Source organism: Balaenoptera acutorostrata, chromosome 12, assembly GCF_949987535.1.
Source record: "Balaenoptera acutorostrata chromosome 12, mBalAcu1.1, whole genome shotgun sequence".
NCBI classification, from domain to species: domain Eukaryota; kingdom Metazoa; phylum Chordata; class Mammalia; order Artiodactyla; family Balaenopteridae; genus Balaenoptera; species Balaenoptera acutorostrata.
The window spans coordinates 14,966,998-14,986,168 of NC_080075.1; the positions used below are offsets into that span (position 1 = coordinate 14,966,998).

The 19,171-nt window shown below is 47.3% G+C and overlaps 1 protein-coding gene across 3 annotated transcripts in view; it reads left to right on the top strand.

Annotated features, from left to right (window-relative positions):
* The window catches only part of POLR1A (RNA polymerase I subunit A), a 78,171-nt gene that overhangs the window by 21,861 nt on the left and 37,139 nt on the right, over positions 1-19,171 (top strand). For all 3 annotated transcript variants that reach the window (XM_007175333.2, XM_057558411.1, XM_057558412.1), the window contains 5 exons: positions 749-919; positions 1,051-1,173; positions 3,820-4,050; positions 10,407-10,661; positions 15,304-15,495. In XM_007175333.2, the coding sequence (XP_007175395.2) occupies positions 749-919; positions 1,051-1,173; positions 3,820-4,050; positions 10,407-10,661; positions 15,304-15,495 (972 nt within the window). The remainder of the gene's footprint in view (positions 1-748; positions 920-1,050; positions 1,174-3,819; positions 4,051-10,406; positions 10,662-15,303; positions 15,496-19,171) is intronic.

Sequence of the window (19,171 nt, forward strand, 5' to 3'; positions counted from 1 at the left end):
TAAAGCCGAAACTCCATATTAGAATCAGTTATCTCGCAGGATAACAGAGCTACATAAGAAGAGTATTGATATGGGAATAATTTCTAGGGTTGCCTTAAGAATTAGATACTAAGGGACTTCAGCTGCTGCTAGCAGATACATCCATTACCTTCTTGGCTTGCACACTTTGAGGGAATAAGCTACCATGTTGGAGAAACCCATGCAGCAAATAATTGAAGGTGGCTTCTGGCCAACAACCAACTAGAAACTGAGGCCCTTGGTCCCGTAGTCCTCAAGGAACTGAATCCTGCCAACAGCCATGTCAGCTTAAAAGTGGGTCCTCCCCCAGTTAAACCTTCAGATGAGACCCTAGCCCTGGCTGACTCCTTTATTGTGGCCTGGGGGAGACTCTGAAGCAGAGAACCCAGTTAAGCTGTGCCCAGATTCCTGACTCTCAGAAACTGTGAGATAATAATTGTGTGTCAATTTAAAAGGAAAGAAAGGAGACTTCTTAGAAATTTGAGTTCATTTTACTCCCAGAAAGACACGGGCTGGTAAGTAGGTAGTGGGGCTGATGTTTTGTTGATGCATATGGACAAGATAGATTTAGGAGCACTTTTGCCGCTGATCTGTCAAGTTCAAAAGACATAAAGGCAAACTCCAGAGCTCATCATTTGTCAGAGCTCTAGTAAGAAAGAAAAATGGAACCAGGCCTGGCCTTTTTGAGGTTCTGCCATCACGCCTGTTTTCTTGCTTGTGTCTTGTCCAGGAAAAAGACCCTTCGATCGCTATGGACCGGTCCTTTTTGAGTCTACTTCCAGGCCAGTCCCTCACAGACAAACTTTACAACATTTGGATTCGCCTTCAGAGCCACGTCAATATTGTGTTTGATAGTGAGATGGACAAATTAATGATGGAAAAGTACCCTGGCATTAGGCAGGTGAGCAGTAAGTTGGATCCCCATTGCTAGCCAAAGGGGTTAAATAATAAACATGTTTGTCTTGAAGGAAGAAAATGATAAACATACTTGATTTTTTTTAATGCTTTCTGTGGACTTTTTTCCCCATAAAGATCCTGGAGAAGAAGGATGGTTTATTCCGGAAGCACATGATGGGAAAGCGAGTAGACTACGCAGCCCGCTCAGTCATCTGTCCGGACATGTACATCAACACCAATGAAATCGGAATTCCCATGGTGCGTGCTGTTAGGTGGCGGATGGGAGTGGCGAGGAGGGCTGGGGAGAAGGCATGTGGCCGACTGCAGTGGCTTGGGTGGGGACAGCCTCTGCCTCTTCCCGGACCAGCTGTTCGGCGGGGACCCTGAGGCCCTGGGGTAGCGTTGCTCTCACTCCCTGCCTGGTCTCCAGATACCCTCTACCCACAGGGAAGACCCACCTCCCGGGCCACCAGGGAGCAGGCGGCAGGGTGCACATCCCTCCCACCTAGCTTCTTCCTGCCTGTCTAGGCCTAAGCTTTAAGCCTTCCTAGTGAGCTTGAATACATGACAGAGATGAGGAGGAGGGAAGGGGGGGGGTCTCCGTCCCGTGTACCTGCCGGCATCAGGAGTCAGGCCGCGGAGGAGCCCCAGAGAGCGGGCATCGCCCATCCTCCCAGGTCTGCAGGGGTAGGCGGTTTGCCCCATCCGCCCATTAGTGTTTCCTCCAGGAGCCAGCCTCCTTGTCTCACTCCCCCACCACGTCAAGCTGTGGTGCTCGTTAGCAGCGGCCCCTTAATCGGCTTCCTCCTTAATGGGCCTTGAGGTCCGTAATAGAAGGTGGTTTAATTCCCTCCACGGAGAGGCTCATTTCCTTGTGCACGGTCCCCCTGCCGCTCTCTGGGGAGGACCGGGGAGGAGCAGAGAGCAGAGCTCAAGTGTTCCGATGGCCTCCCACCTGCTGCCACCTCCTCCCTTGGGCACACATGGGCTTCCTGGGCAAGGGCTCTCGTGTGAGGGGACAAGAGTCAGAGAATGCCCAGTCCGATGCCCATGGCCTCCTGGGAACCAGGGGTCTTTGCATCTGGAAGCTGGGTCGGGTGTCAGGGAAAGGCATTGGGAAGTTCCAGAGTCCGAGGCCCTGGGAGGAGACCTGTTTGTTGCTCTCTTTGGACAGAGGGCAGGGGCTGCCCCTTTTGGCTTTGGCCTCATGGTGCCTCCAGGGTCCCCGGCTGTGGGAGAGACCTTTAGAGTTGCTCCTCTTTCCACCTTCAAAGGTCCTCTCTTTCTTGGATCCGGGTTCATGTGGTAATGGAGGGACTCTGAATTTCCCCCTCTGCCTATCTCCAGCCTGCCCCAAGCCTCAGGGCCATGGTGGCCTGGGGTGTGACTCGCAGGATAGCCGTGAGGAGCAGGGTGTGTGAAGCTGCCTCTTGGTCCCTGTGGCACGCCCTTCCCATCTAGCATTGTGGACAGGTGTTAACAGAAGCAGAGGAGGTGAAGTCTGGGAAATAAGCTAGAGACCCAGCAGGGAACCAGACAGACTTAGCATGTCCCCTGCGAGGCTTACATTCCATCAGTGGAGACGCACCAACAGATACACAAGTATAGATCTTCCTCGACTTATGATGGGGTTATATCCCTGTAAACCCATCGTAAGTTGAAAATGCCGTGGGTCGAAAATGCATTTAACGGACCTAACCTACTGAGCAGCATAGCTTAGGTCTAACCTACCTTAAATGTGCTCAGAACACTTATGTTAGCCTACAGTTGGGCAAAATCATCTAATTCAAAGCCTATTTTATAATGAAGTGTTGAATATCTCTTGTTAAGTTATTGAATACTGTCCTGGAAGTGAACAACAGGACGGCTCTGAGTGTATGGGTTATTTACCCTCGTGATCACGGGGCTGACTGCCAGCTGCAGCTTGCTGCCCCGCCCTGCTTCAGGAGAGTATCATACAACGTTTCAGTAGCCCAGGAAGAGACCTAAATTCAAAGTGGGGAGTACAGTTTCTACTGAACACGTATTGCTTTTGCACCATCGTAAAGTCCCCAAAATCCTAAGTCGGGCACAGTCTGTACATATACACTCTCTCAGGCAGTGGTCAGTGCATTGGCAGAAGTGGAGTGGGCCACGGGGCGGGGAAGGAGGGCCTCTCACACAGAGCCACTCACGTCGAGACCTGGCCAGCATTTAGCAAGTTCCTTTACCTGGGACTTCTCAGAGTCGCTAATGTATTTATACGTGCCTTTTGAAGTATCAAAGGGTTTTAATATTCAGTAGCTCAGACCTCACTTAACCAGGGAATTCATTTTTCTTGGAGTGTGGTGCAGGTCCGGTGTGTCAAATGGAGCACTGAGTTTTCTCATGTATCAGGAGACCAAATCAGTTTCATCTCAGGCCGAGTAAAGAGATTTGGATGGCATGTCTGGGCTCAGGGCATGGGCCACCATCAATTAGTGATGGCTGCTGGGGGCGTGGGGGAAGTGTTGGCGGGAGAAGGTGGTACTTGAGGGCGGGTATCTGCTGTCTCTCTCAAGCTAGCGTTCCATGCTATTTTCCGTCTTTCGGGACTAAATGAGTGTATTGGCAGACCAGGAAATGGTGAAATTTTTAAATGGGTTAAAAAAAATTCCACTGTATAAACTGCAACACTCAGATTGCTCTCTTCGAGCAGACTCTGCTAGAAAAGAAGACCCAGTCTCTTTCCTTAAGGGAGCGAGTCTGGAAAAATGTGGAAAAGACAGGGAGGATGCTGCTTTACTTGCTGAAGGACGACCTTCTTGGCTCAGAGAGAACCTCTGCATCTTAGGGAAAGAGTAACACAGCCTGTTGAGTCGGATCTGGGGGTCCATGTAACCTTTCTGCCCCCCCTGAATTTTCACATCCACTCCTTGTTTCCAGGTGTTTGCCACAAAGCTGACCTACCCTCAGCCAGTCACCCCCTGGAACGTTCAGGAACTGAGGCAGGCGGTCATCAACGGCCCCAGTGTGCACCCAGGAGCCTCCATGGTCATCAACGAGGATGGCAGCCGCACGGCCCTGAGCGCCTCGAACCTAACCCAGCGGGAAGCCGTGGCCAAACAGCTCCTGACACCAGCCATGGGGGCACCTAAGCCCCAGGGGACAAAGATTGTGAGTAATGGGCAGATTTGGTCAGGGGCTCGGCCAGCTCCTGTTGGCTCCCCGTGGCTGCCGGCTGTCGGCTGTGGCTTCAGTGAGTGCCGATGCAGGAATGCTGTGAGAGCAGTTCCTGCCTCCCCTTCCCTCCCCCCACCCCCCCGCCCAGAGGAAGCTGCCCCCAGACGTGGGTGTTCCCTAGGGCCTGAACACCATGAATAAAACTTCATTTGGCCATCCCAGCGCAATTCTGGGTGCATGTCGGGGCTTGAAGAACGCTCTTTAATTATAACTCCGTTGTGGTTTGCTGCCCCTGAACAGGGCTGCTCACAGGGTGGTCCTCAGAGCAGCAGCGTCCCTGGAGCTGGTAGGAAATGCACATTCGTTCCTTCCCCTCTCCCTCCCCCCACCCCTGAATTAGTCTCTCTGGGAATGGAACCTAGGAATCTGTATATTAATACGCTCTGCAGAGGGTTCCTCTGCATGCTAAATAAAGTTTGAGAACTGCCCTAAAGGAAGGGAACATTCTGTGTCTGATAACTGCAAACTGACAGTTTTCATCTGATACTTCACTTTCGGGGGACTGCTAGTTCTTGCCTGTAGTACTGTGTAAAGGGATCCTGAGGCTTTATCTGGGCTTCACCAGAAAGAGTACATGATCGATTAGCAATGTCTGCTGAGGACAGATGGGTGGGTGACATCACTTGTGTCTGTGTCAAATAATAACCATTCCTGCTGGGAGGGGTATAGCATATAACGCCTAACCAGGCAACAGTGGCGGAAGTTGCTAGAGTGAAATGGACTAGATTTGGGATTAATTTGTGGTGACTGCCCAGAGTCAGGGGATGACTGAGTGTGTCTTCTGCACCCACTTGCACGTTTGTTAGACCTCCTCTTGGCCTCTGACACATCCAGACCCAGTGGCCGACTAGGTCTTCTTTTTAGTGGGTTTGAGCTCTACAGAGGACCATTGGTCCTTGAAGGAACTTTGGTTGGAGGACAGACGGGGAGAGGAAGCCTTGTCACGGTGACCATTGGTCCCCACTGCTCTTCACCACGGCCTGTCCCCTTGCTTCCTCTCCATCTCACCGCCATCCCGAGGTCAAGCAGTAACAGGCCATGCGTTTTCTGCTTTGGTGGCAGGGGGCACATGCAGACACAAATCTAGTCACCTGTTTTGTTTTTTTTCTCGTGCATTAAGTGAGGTTTGTGTTCAGGCTCACGGGATTATTCTGCCATTTTTAAGTGCCTAGTGTTTTGCTAGGAGCTGTGAGAAAGATGCAGGAGAAATCAAGGTGTGTTTTTCATAACTTATGGTGAAGCAAGGCAAACACTGGTAATCTTCATACTAACTCAAGTCAAGCATGTGAAACAGTCTCACAGTAGGACATTTTGAGAAGAAAATTGAGAGAAGAGAGCAGAGTGGGGTCAGGTGGTGCTGTGCTGCACTTTGCCAGGCACCGTGGATGAGATCCTGCTGTCTCGGGGTGGACGGCCTGGTAGGGGCACCCCCAGGGAATGAGGCCATAAATGTGTCACCACTGCTGAGTGGCATGGTGGACACAAGGGAACAGTGATGGGGGATGATGACTTTACCCACATGAAGCTGGAGAAGAAAAGAGGGCTGTGGGCAGGGTGGGCGTGCAGGGCAAGTTTGGAGTCATCAGGAGGCAGTTGAGGGCCAGCCTGGGGGCTGCAGGGGAACCGAGGGTGAAAGCAGGGTATGTTTCAAGGGGACCTTGAAGTAGGGGGGCTTGGCTGTAGGCTGGGTGTCAGGGCTGTAAAAGAGCGAAGGTGAGAAAGAAGCGTGGTTTCCACTGCCCTGGAAGGAGGTGTGTCTGGACCCTTCTGAACTGAGGTCATGGTGGAGAATCTAAGGGCTAGCTAGTCTCCCGTAAAAGGTAGAAATGTGGCACTTAGGTTAGGGGGCATAGAGTTAAGAAATGAAATTATCAGGAATTCCCTGCCAGTCCAGTGGTTAGGACTCTGAGCTTCTATTGTGGCGGGGCACGGGTTCCATCCCTGGTTGGGAAACTAAGATCCCGCAAGTCACGTGGCGCAGCCAAAAAAAAAAAAAAAAAAGAAATGAAATTATCAGAGTTAAACTCTTTGAGCACAAAGTACAACAGAGAGAAAATGCGGGGGGTTGGGGAACCTGTGGAAGCAGGAGGCAGGTAGGGAAGGACGCTGAGGGAGAGAGGGCCGGCCGGGCTCACTCTCGGTGTCTGCATCTGTCTCCCACCTGCGCTGGGGGGGTTTCTTCCCGGTCAGGACCAGCCCCGGAGTATCTTTGCTTCTCCCAGAGGCACTTAGTAGGTGTTTGTGGAGTTAAATATGAAGTTTAAGAAGAGTGAGGAAACGGAAGGAAGATGCAGATTTGTCCACATGAAGGTCACGTGTGACACAGGAGAGCCGTTTGAACAAAGTGGGGGGAGCTGGGCTTCAGGGCCTTTGTGATGAGGCAGCGAAGCAGTAGTTTCATCTATGACTGGAGCAAAAGCAAAAGGATATGGGGGTTTCTGACATTATTGGGGAGTGAGGATGGGCAGACGCGCAGGGGAGCTTCCTTCCCGTGGCCTTGTTACGTCTGTGGGGCTGGGGGTGGGCTTAGGAGAGGGCAGGTTGGCCTCACTGCACACTCAGGTCAACTCGTGGGAAGCGACGGAAATGAGTTCTCAGCAGCCAGGAGATTGAGTGAGGTTGGCCCAGTCGCCTGTCCCCCAGCCTAAGTTCACATCCCGAGCACGCTGTCCCTGCCTTGTCTCCCAGCCCCACCTCTCGGCGTCCCATCGACGTGGGCCTCTTTCTCCCCTTCAGGCCTTGAACTTGCTGTCCCTGCCGGCAATACTCTGTCCTCCCCGACACTCCCCAGCCGTGGCCCACTCGTCCTTCTGCAAAGCCTTCGTTCCTCTAGGGCAGGGGTCCACAGCCTTTTTCAGCCAAGGGCCAGATAGTAAATATCTTAGGCTTTGCGGGCCACACGGTCTCTGTTGCAGCTGCTCAGCCCCGCCTACATAGCGTGAAAGCCACCACGGCAGTACAAAGTGAATGGGTACGGCCGTGTTCCAAAAAACTCTAGTTACACAAGCAGGTGGCCTGCAGTTTGCCACTTTTACAACACGAATGGGGTCCCCCCCCTGTGTCCCACCTCACCCCCCCCCACCCTCATTGCGTTATGTTGTCACTCCAGGTACCGCCATCTGTCTGACCTCGAGTTCCTAAACCCCGTGAGGACAGGGCAGGGTGTTCGGCCCTCCACCCTCCCCAGCACCCAGCGTGTAGGAGGCGCTCGGGAAACCCCTGTGGACTGGACCGGTCCAGGATGAGGTGCAGGAGGCTCTGAGGTGTGAGGGCCACATGTGACCTGAGGGTGTGGCCCTGGGGCAGAGACAGGGAGGGCACTTATGAGACAAAAGTGGCCCTTATATCGGGACCTGGGGCCTAAAGCTGACTAGCTTTAGTTTCCAAAATCTCAGTGATGTCATGTGTAATGTTTATATATGTAGTCAGATACGTGTGCATTTACAATTCATTTGTAATTTGTAAAGTAATTTTTTGGTTAATGTGTTCCGTATAGATCAGGGCCTGGGCCAAAGGGCCGGGTGACGTGACTGGGAGGGAGAGACCCAGGTCCAGGAAGGGACAAACTGCAGGTTAGATGAGAAGGGGGAGGGGTGAGTGGAAGAAGCCATTTCCCCTGGGAGGGGTGAAGTCTCTGCCCCTTCTCCTGGGCCTTGTAAATGGAGTAGGAAGTGGCCAGGGCGGCCAGGCCTCATTTCCCGGCCCAGCAGTCAGCCAGGAGCAGCTCTTTGGCTCCGGCTCTGCCTCTGGGAACTCTGACCCGGGCACTGGGGCACACTAATTTTCGCTGCGGTATTTATTTAGAGACAAGAGAAAGGAAGGGCCTCAGGTTTGGGTTGGCGAGGAGAGCACGCTGTGCTCCAGGGCTTCTGTTTGGATTGGCTGGTGCCTGCTGGCCGGGCCTGCGAGCCTTCCCAGCTGTGGGGTTTGCTTACGCCGGAGGATGTCTCGAATTTTCGAGACTCAGACCCGAGGCGAGCCCGGGGTTTGGGACCCAAGCCACAGGTCCCGGCAGTTTCTTCCTTGAGAAGCTAAAGAAATAGACCTTGAAAGTCAGTTCAGGCTTCGTGACGTGCCCTAGGCAGCCACTCATGGGAATCCTCCGAATCCAGGTCTCCTTGGAAACACGGACATGGGGGTGGGGGGAGGACGGGTTTGAATTCCTTGGGGAGCAGAAAGACTGCCTCCCCGCTAGCTGCTTTTAGGACTGCCTTTTAGAATTTGAGGGGTTTGCTCCCTGCTTCCCTGCGTTGGAGGACACTTTCAGCCCAGCTGAACAGGGATGGGGTGGGTTGGGAGCATCTCTTGTTGACCTCTAGCCTCTTTCTGTAGCCAGCTTTCTGATACAACTTCATAATGTGGATGACGTAAGAAGAAACTAGACCTGGAGTAATTTGTTTCCCCCCAACCCGTTATCTGCTGGATAATTTAGGGGAGACTTGGGGTGGGGGTAGGCCTCACTGAGTCTCCATAATTCCTCTGGGCTGCTAAAGGCAGCCTGCAGAATGACTGGGGTAGCAGTTGCCTCATGCATTTGTTTTTTTATTTTTATTTATTTATTTTTAAAATTTTTTTGGCCCTGCCGCAAGGCTTGTGGGGTCTTAGTTCCCCGACCAGGGATTGAACCCAGACCCCCACAGTGAGAGCACGGAGTCCTAACCACTGGACCGCCAGGGAATTCCCATGCATTTGTTTTTTTAAAGTGGCGTCTCTGTTCATCATTTGGGAAGCCCAGTAATTAATATAGCGTAAGATTAAGGGCCTTATACTAAAGTCAGCTTTGTGGGCGAAGGTGTTCTGTCAGGAGGACATGACCAGTGGCATGTTGATATTGGTAAGGAACGAGAAAGCGTGAGCGTTGGTTGTCTTTAAGGAGTAAAGTTACTTGTGGTTTTCATTCTCTTCTTTAAGTTTGTCTGTATTTTCTGTATTTTCCCCCACAGTAAACATCACTTGTGCAGTTTTTCTTCCTTTCTTTAGAAACAGTCGAAGATCTTTTAAAGAAATTTCATAGAAGTAATACATGCTCATCGTAACACGAACGTCACTAAGACGTATAAAGATAAAGGTGAAAGTCTGTGCCTTACTCTTCCTCCCGTGTGTCCCTGCCTCAAGGAGAGCATAGAAACAGCTCAGTGAGGATCTAAGTACCCTTTTCCCTCGTGTATATAAACCCGTAGAGTTGGGTTGGGTTTTATTTATTTATTTTTTATTTTTTGGCCGTGTTGTGTGGCGTGTGGGATCTTAGTTCCCTGAGAACCCACGCACCCTGCAGTGGAAGCCTGGAGTCTTTTAACCACTGGACCGCCAGTGGAGTCCCCTGGGTTGGGTTTTAAATTGCCTCATCCTGTCACCTTAGATGGCACCTGGATTGTTTTTCTTTTACTGGAATACATTATTGCCATCACTTCAGGACTGTTATAGGGTTAAGTCATCCTTTTTCATCATTACATAGTATTCCATAGTACATACCATGATTTAGCCACCAATGCCCCTTCTGTGGGGCAGCCAGGTTTTTCCCAGTTCTTGCCACTGTTAACACTGCTGCATAAACATACACGTTCTTAGAACCTCGCGTTGACACCTGTTTTGTTCTGAAAGGCCAAAAGGAAATGAGTTTTAAATGTTGTAAAATCTATTGTGAAATTGCTTTCCCAGAAGACCATGCAATTTAAACTTATTATTAATTTTTAAGTGCAATAAAACATTTGCAGAGAGCATTGAACTGGGAATCAGGAACCCTGTGTTTCAGTCCTGGCTGTGCTGGATGAGGTTGGGCAAGTATTTCTAAAACGTGGAATTCACATTTCGAATAACGTACTCAGATGTGGCCATGGCGGGGATTCTAGAGGTCTGCCAGATCCTTCTAGATCTGGTAGACCAGGAGTTTTAGGGTTATATGTAGGTATGCTGTCTTCAGATGTGTCTATTTCTTTCTTCAGATTAATTCGCAGAGGAATTCAAACTCCGGAAAGGTCATGCATCTCTGAAGAAGACAGAGATTACTGGACAGGGGCCTGTAGCCTCATTGGCTTATGCCTCTGTGCCCAGAGCCAGGACACGACTATGCTGGGCTAGCAGCTATTTCTCAGAGTACCAGAGGGGCTTAGTAGCTATTTCTCAAAGATTTCTAGGGTTTCACTCCAGACTAAAAGTTCTCCTTTTATTTAGTTGAATAAAACCTGAGACAGACAGAAGGCACACTCAGCCCGGGCCAGGGTGAGCGCTTGGAATAGTAGTGACGTTGCCGAAGTTGCCGCCGCTCACCCTGTTCTCTCCCCTGCCCCCAGGTATGCCGGCACGTGAAGAATGGGGACGTTCTCCTCCTGAACCGGCAGCCCACCCTGCACAGGCCCTCCATCCAGGCGCATCGCGCCCGCATCCTGCCCGAGGAGAAGGTCCTGCGGCTCCACTATGCCAACTGCAAGGCCTACAACGCCGACTTTGATGGAGACGAGATGAACGCCCACTTCCCTCAGAGTGAACTGGGCCGGGCCGAGGCCTACGTCCTGGCCTGCACGGATCAGCAGTACCTTGTTCCCAAGGTAGGTCTGACCTTGAGGCCGTGCCATGGTCATCGCCAGCACAACTTGGCAGTCCAGGTCCGGGCCCTTGCCAGCTCCTGGAGTCAGTGGGTGGCTCTAGGGCAGGGGCATGTGGAACAGAAGGTCTTGGCTTCTTCCGGGTGGGGTCTTCAGCTCTCTAGTGGCTAGAGGCAGGGAAAGTGTTCTCTCTTGCTGCCCCTTGAGGTGGCAGGAGAGAAGTTGTAACAGTCATCCCAGAACGCTGAGTTTAGTAGCTGCATAACAGGTCTTGTCTTCCAGTCTGTTTGGATTCTACAACTTATTAGCCTCTGGCAAGCATTAGCATCCCAGCTGTGAGGGTCCCCAAGGTCCACAGATGACTCTGATCCTTTGAGTCTGGACAAGCAGGAGTTTTAAGAGACAACTTAACCCCAAGGGTCCAGATGAAATTCCCCTCCAGCCCATGAGCAATCTCCTCTGTGAATCCCTTCCTTTATAAGCCGTTTGCGTCACAGTGATTCACAATGACACATCATTCATTTGGGCTGCAGTGTGGAGTAGTAATAATAATAAAGAACTATGGCTACCGTTTGCCAAACACTTTTTCAGTGTCAAGACACTACAAAGCACGTTGGAGGCCTCTCCTTTCTTCCTCCCCACAGTCCGTGGGGTAGGTACTACTAACGTCCACATTTACACATGAAGAAACGGTGTAGGGAATTCCCTGTCGGTCCAATGGTGAAGACTCCTTGCTTCCATTGCAACAGGTGCAGGTTGCATCTCTGGTCGGGGAACTAAGATCCCACATGCAGCGCGGCGCAGCAAAAAAAAAAAATGGTGTAACTTACCGAAGGACACAGAGCTGAGGAGGAGGAGGAAGGGCCAGGAACTCCCAGATCCTTGTAGCTTGTTCTTTTCCGCTGTGCGAGCCCTGCTGCGCTGCCACAGAAGAGAGGGAGACCTCCGCACCCAGGAAGCACCAGAGGCTGCTCGGACATGTCCCTCATCCATTAGTAACCTCTCCTCCTGGGAACTTCTCTTCCCCCGTCAGTCCCACCTGGGGAGTCAGGCACGTGGCCAGGGTCCTAGCGTCCCAGCCTCGTTGCCGACCAGACACACCACTGTGGCTTCGTCCTGGACTCAGTTGTTTGAATATAACTTTCTTTCCCTTCTCCGCCCACCTTAGCTGGCTGTTGATTAGTGAAGGGGCTGACAATAGGCAGGAGGGGTTTAAGGGCCCACTCAGGTCCCCCAGAAATTAGAAGAAATAATTTGATTAATTTTTACTAATAATGTTACTAGTAATTAGTAATAATTTTGCTAATAATTAGAAGAAAAAGAAGAAATAATTAGCCTAATTTGAAAATTGGCTTTTTGTCTTTTTAAGTAACTAATATCCGTGGTAGCGCTGATGGCGGTGGCAATAAAAGCCACAGTCTGCTGAGCGCTCCCTGTGCCTCAGGCACTGCTCTGAGCAGTTTGCAAACATTCTTAGTCCTCACAGCAGCCTTAGGAGGTGGGTGCAATTTTCAGATGAGGAAACACCGGTGAGTGACTTGCCAGCCAGTGACGAAGCTGGGACTTGAACCCAGTGCCGTTGACCCCCAAGCTTGTGTGCTCAGCGTCATGTGTGATCAGCCCCGTTGACAGGCGAGGCTGGGCCTGGGTGAGGGCACGTGGCAGTGAGTGGCTCCCAGGACTGAACCGGCCGCCTGGCTCTCTAAAGGAAGTGTCACATTTCACCCTGGGGGATACTACCAGCGAGCAGCAGGTGGTTCATTTTTTGCTGGCAGAGTGACCTCTGGACTTCAGCCTCATGGGGAGTTGGGGGTGCTCCGAAGTTCTCAGGCCAATGAATTTGAATGTGCTATACTTGATTTTGATTGAATAAGGTAGCATAGGGGACCTCATTGCTTACAGCATGTCCTGCGAAGGGCTGGACTATTTAAAATCCAGATGTGCCTCATCATATGCTCACCTGCCTATGAGTTTTAGGTCCAGAGACAGGGAGAACACAGATAAATAAGCTTACATCAACAAACTGAATTCTTAAAAAGTAAAAACAAAAAACAACAAAAAAAACCACTTCTAGGGGATGACCTGAGGGTTCACTTTACTTTCAGACAGATTTTTTTTTTTTTTTGGCCACCCTGCGCAGTTTGTTGGAATCTCAGTTCCCCAACCAGGGATTGAACCCGCGTCCTCAGCAGTGAAAATGCAGAGTCCTAACCACTGGACCGCCAGGGAATTCCCTCAGACAATTTCTTTTGTCAGAGATAAAGAGCTTTTGATTCTTGATAAATTTTGTTTAGTCCTCAGTGCAATTGCCGAGAGGTGGACTCGTTATTTTATTGCTAATCATTATAAAAATGAAACATGTACTTTGGTGGCAAAGTCCTAAAAGGACAAGAGCTGGTTTCCCTAAGCCATTTTTGGGTAATTTTTCTTGGTGTGTCTTTATTTCCCTTTGTTTCTGTTTCCCTTTGTTCATTATTCTATTTCTTCTCTATTTCTAGGTTCTCTTCCTTGACTAACCATAGTACCAGATTTAAGTTCATTTTATTGTTGGTTATATGTGTTTAATAGGGTTGGAGGTTGTCTTCTTACTTAAAATAGGAGATGAATGGAACTTTAGCTGTTTCTTTTCCAAGAAAACAGTTACACTTTTCATTTACATGTTTCTTTGTGGATTCTTTTTTTTTCTTCTGTTTGTTGTATCTATTGAGGGCCAATGCTTCGTGGAAGTTTTTTTTAACAAAGCTTGAGACATAGTTTCCAGACTTTGACTTAGCTGCGAAATTCAAGTCACAGAATACCCTAATTCTCAAAGCATCCTGACCAAAGACATCAATTGTAATGTCATTTTGCTGTGATATTAAGTGGAATAGGATAGCTGACAATTATCTGGGTTTTTGATTCAGAGATGGTCTTTCTGATCCTAAGCAGATTTAGGAAATTCAGAACTGTAAGTAGACCCTTAGTAAATTGCTTTAATCAGTATTCCTCCCTAGAATTCATGATTATTGCATTGAAAGCAATTTAGCCATTAAGGTAATTTTCTAGTCATGGAAAAATCTGGATGGAGAGAGAAGGCACTGACTAGATCCCATAACTTATAATTATGTTCTTTAAAGGAAAAAAACAAAAGGGAAAATCTATATCTGCCCCCAAAGACTGTGGGATGAGTCAAATGCCTAATACTGTTTTGGGTTTTTCCTCTAAGCAAAATAAAACCTTGTCTTTGGAATAAGACACAGAGTGTAATTTTTTATTCATGTTCATAACTCAGAGCCTTCGTAAGAAGGGCTGCGTGCCCCATCTGATCTTGCCTTCCATCTGCACCACCTATTCAGCTCATCTGTAATAATTATCTTTGAGTTTACGTAAAGCCCGTTGCCACAGTATTGAGACTGTTTGACAAGCATCCTTTTTAGCCTTTGAATTAGTGTATGTGGTTAAATTCCTGGCGCTTCTCCATGGCTGCATTTGTGAGTTCCTTAGTTATGAAACATGGCCATGATATTGGACAGTATTTAACAAATAAGCAAATGATAACAATCTGTAGATCCAAGGCACAGATTTTTCTCAAGTTCCCATACCCATTGAAAAGGTTGCAAAAACTGCTTCTTAGAGAATGTCAGTGGGCACAGCTATTTTTACTTTGGTGTGCCTTATGTTGCCGTGAATGCAGACCTGCAGATAGGGTTCAGGAGACTGGGGATCAGAAAGGCTGTGGAAAGATGAATGTACCCACCCAACTGGGGCTTGCATAAAGGCCCTTGTTTTGACATCTGGTAAATAACAGCCTACCATGAATACGTGCTACATTATGAAGAGACGCTGACAGCAGGCATTCTTTCCTTCTGCAGTCACACACGTCAAAGCCCTCCACAACCCTCTTGAGGAACCTCTGCCCAAACCCCACCCTCCCTGCGCTGGCCCACTCCAAGTCACTCCTCAGGCCAAGATGCAGTCCTGCCCCTCAGAGAGACCATTCCTGACCATCCTCCCCACCCCAAATCTATGTGATGACCCATCCTGTTATTTTCCTCCAGTATTTAAAACTCTTTGTGATAATGTATCTGTCCAATCATTTGTTTACTGTCTAGCTCTTTCTCATCATGAAGGATCGTGTCTGCTTGGGCCACTGGAGTAGATTGAAGGTCTAACCCAGTGCCTAGGCATACAGTAGGCTCTCAATAAATATTTGTTGAATGGATGACTGATTTAGAGGAGAACCAGGCCAGAAATGTGTGAAAAATACCAAAGCGTAAAACCAAAATATAAAAACAAGGACACAGCTAACAGCAGCCAGACCAAATTTATGCGTAAGTGCCAGAAATATGCTGGAGTAACTAGAAACAGATAGGATTATGGAGAGAAGGCTAGGGGGCCTGGATGAATTTGCAGCAGTATTGATACAGAACAGTGGGCAAAAGGCAAAGGTGGGAGCTGGTCAGGAAGCCCTGGTCATGTGCTCTGGTAGGCAGTTTGCTCTCAAGATGGGAAGCCCAAGCACCGGCCTGGTGCGGCTCAGAGACAGGACAGTACGGGGATGTAAAGGAGGGCTGTTGCTAGCAGGCAGCTCCCAAGCACAGGGTTAGGAATTAGAATGCCACTTCAGTTTTTTCTTTGCTCTTCTCTTATCTGTTTTGGTTTGTAGGATGGCCAGCCGTTGGCAGGGCTGATCCAAGATCACATGGTTTCGGGTGCAAACATGACCATTCGAGGCTGCTTTTTCAGCCGGGAGCAGTATATGGAGCTGGTGTACCGAGGACTCACCGACAGAGTGGGGCGCGTGAGGCTCTTTCCTCCTGCCATCCTGAAGCCCTGTCCGCTGTGGACAGGAAAGCAGGTAATTGGGAGAAAACAAATGGTGGCTATAAAAAAAGGAAACCGGCCACTCAGTAAAGAGGTTTTTGTTCCCAGGAGAGCCCAGACCAGAAACAGAAATGACAAATCAAACAATAGTCTGACTCTCTCTTTGCTGGGGTTTTTGGGTGTAGATGGTTTCAAGGGAGTGTCTGCTAAGCGTAAGCTGCATGGTTTCTGTCCTTTGCTTCTAACTTAAACTCAGTGTCCTCATAATCCAGATATGGTGGTAATAGGCAGTGGTGCTGATGGTAGCAGTAGTTAAGGTTTGTTGGGAGTGCTTCAAATATGTTATCTTACTTAACCCTCACAACCAACCTGCGATGCAGAAACCATCATTACCACCATTTAGCAGATGAGGGTAATGAAGTTTGGAGAAACTGTTACATGCCCACGTCCATAGGAAGCAGAGCTGGGATTCAAACCCGGGACTTTCTAACACCCAGACCATCCTACTATACTTAATCAGTTATGTGATCTTGGCTCTGTCAGCCTCAGTTCTTCATTTATAAAACGAAAGGGTTCAGGTTGATGAGCTCTAAGGTCTCTCCCAGCTCTGCAGTTCTTTAAATCTGTGGACCTGGGACTTGACTGCTTTTTAGTTACTAAGCCAACTTGTATTCCTGAGATAAACCTTGCTTGGTTATGAGGTAGTATTTGCTAAACTTTTGTGTAGAATTTTTTGTATCTGTGTACATGAGGGATTTTGATCGGTGGTTTTCTTTTCTTGTCATATGTTTGCCTGGTTTTGGTATCAGGGTAACATTGGCTTCATAGGATGAGTTGGGAAGTATTTACTCTTCTTCAGTTTTCTGTAAGAGTTTGTATAGTATTTTTTTTTTAATAAATTTATTTATTTTTGGCTGCGTTGGGTCTTCATTGCTGCGCACGGGCTTTCTCTAGTTGCGGCGATCGAGGGCTACTCTTCATTGCAGTGTGCGGGCTTCTCATTGCAGTGGCTTCTCTTGCTGTGGAGCACAGGCTCTAGGCACGTGGGCTTCAGTAGTTGTGGCTCACAGGCTCTAGAGTGCAGGCTCAGTAGTTGTGGCTTGCAGGCTTAGTTGCTTCATGGCATGTGGGACCTTCCCGGACCAGGGCTCGAACCCGTGTTCCCTACATTGGCAGGTGGATTCTTAACCACTGTGCCACCAGGGAAGTCCCCAGAGTTTGTGTAGTATTGATATTATTTTTTCCTTAAATGTTTGGTGGAATTCACCAGTGAAGCCGTCTGGACCTGGAGTTTTCTCTTTAGGAAGGTTTGTTTAACTAAAATTTTTATTCCTCTAATACATATTGGGCTATTTAGGTTATCTCTTTCTTCTTGGAGGAACTTTACTGCTTTGGTTTTTCAAGGAATTTCATCTAACTTATTGAATTTATAGGCGTAAAGTTATTCATCATATTCCTTTACTTTCCTTTTCTATTTGTAGAATCTGAAGGTGGGTCCCCTGTCTCATTTCTGATAGTGGTAATTTGTGTCTTCTCTCTTTTTCCTGCTCAGTTTGCTTAGAGGTCTGTCAGTTTTATTGTTCACAGAGAACCAGCTTTTATTGACTTTCTCTATTTTTCTGTTTTCTGTTTCATTGATTTCACTTTGATCTTTTTTATTTCCTTCTGTTTACTTTGGGTTTGATTTGCTTTTCTTTTTCTAGTTACTTAAGGTTGAAACAGAAGTCACTGATTTGAAACTTTTTTCCTTTTTTAATATTGGCATTTTATATATAAAATTTCCCCTAAGCATGTTGTAGTTTCATTTACATTCACTTCAGAATACTTGCTAATTTCTCTTTTTTTGACGCCTGAGTTATTTAGAAGTATATGATTTAGTTTCCAAATATTTAGGGGTTTTCCAGATATCTGTATTACTGATTGCAAATTTAATTCCACTGTGGCCAGAGAACATACCTTGGATAACTTGAATCCTTTTCAATTTATTGAGATTTGTTTTATGACTTCAAATACAGTCTGTCTTGGTAAATGATCTGTGTGTTCTTAAAAATAATATGTATTCCGCTGTTGTTGGATGGAGTGCTCTGTAAATGTCAGTTAGGTTCAGGTGATAGATAGTTCAAGTGTACTATATCCTTGCTGATCCCTTTCCTTCATTTCCTAAGGTCACTGTATTGAAAACCTTTGTTTTATATTCATGTTTCATGTTCATGTCTGCTTTTGTCGTTATTGTTTTGTTTCTAGTGGATGTGAAATCAGATCACCATTGTTCTATCCTGGCCAGAAACAGAAGTTGATTTAACAGAATAGATGGGGAATTTTGCAGTTAAGTTTAGTTCAGGGATTGGTGAGCTTTTTCTGTAAAATCCAGATAGAAAATATTTTAGGCTTTGTTGGTCATACAGTCTCTGAGTTAGAACTACTCAGCTCTGCCATTGTAACGTGAAAGCAGACATAGACAAGGCTTAAATGAATGAGCATGACTGCGATTCAGTTTAACTTTATTTACAAAAACAGATGGTGGGCCAGATTTGGCCTATAGGCTGTAGTTTGCTAGCCCCCAGTTTAGCTGGTTATATGTATTTGTCCACTTATTATTCCTATTTATATTCTTTTTATTATTTCTTTTTTATGTCTTTATTTTGTAAGTCATCTCAAGTTATCTTGGACATAAAGGGATTTTAATTCTTAAGTAAGTGTCCAGAATTTATTAGGATTTTGTTTAAACATAAGCAGTGAGTTCAAAATAGAACCAAATAGTGGACAAAGACTGTATATCTAGAGCTACAAATATGTTCATTCCCTTCAATCTGAGAATCCAGCCTAAGGAAATCATCTGAAGTATAGTAAAAGATACTTGAAAAAAGCAGTCCATGACATCGTGGTTTATAGTGGTGGAAATTAGAAAAACCTAGCTACTCAGCACTGGGGCTAAGTAAATTGTGGGACATCCATTTGCTAAGATATTATGTAGTTGTTTAAAATAGTGGTTTTAAAAGGTTATGTAACAGTCTGGAAAATTCTCTGACATAATGTTGAAAGAAGAAACAGACTACACAGTTCTATGTGTAATCACAGTTGGAACATGTTAAAAACGTATATGAGCAAAAACTTTGACATAAAAAAGATCAAAATGATAGAGTAATTTGGTTTGTGTTAGGAATAATTTCTTTTTCACTGTTTAACATTTCTGGGCTATGCTTATTTTATAATGAAATAGAATTGGAAAATAGGCCCAGGTTTTATTTCTGTTGCAGTTGAGATTTTTCAGTGTTTTTTGAGAGGTTGGTACAGGCTGGTATTTCTTTGCAAACAGATGAAAAGGGGAAGAGTGACTGCACTGCGCAAGAACTTGTTAGTGACTCAGTGTGATTCTACAGAGAAAAGCCATGTTTTGAATCAGGAAATAAGGAACTTAGCTTGGGAAATTTATTTGTACTGCCCTAGAAAATTAAGTCTTAGGCTATTTCTCCAGGGCATTTTATACAGCCTCTTGAGTGGTTTTCTTTCCACCTAAGAATTGGAGGTCTCTCACCATTTGTTGAAAATGAGAGAGCATGCAAAGGAAGAAGATTTGCCCATCACTGCAGATCTCGAGCATATAGCTCAATGAGTGTTCACAAAGTGAATACATAAGTCGTCACCTAGATCAGAAAGTAGAATATCACCAACACCCCCAGAAGACTCTTCCAGGCCCCCCTCAATCTCTG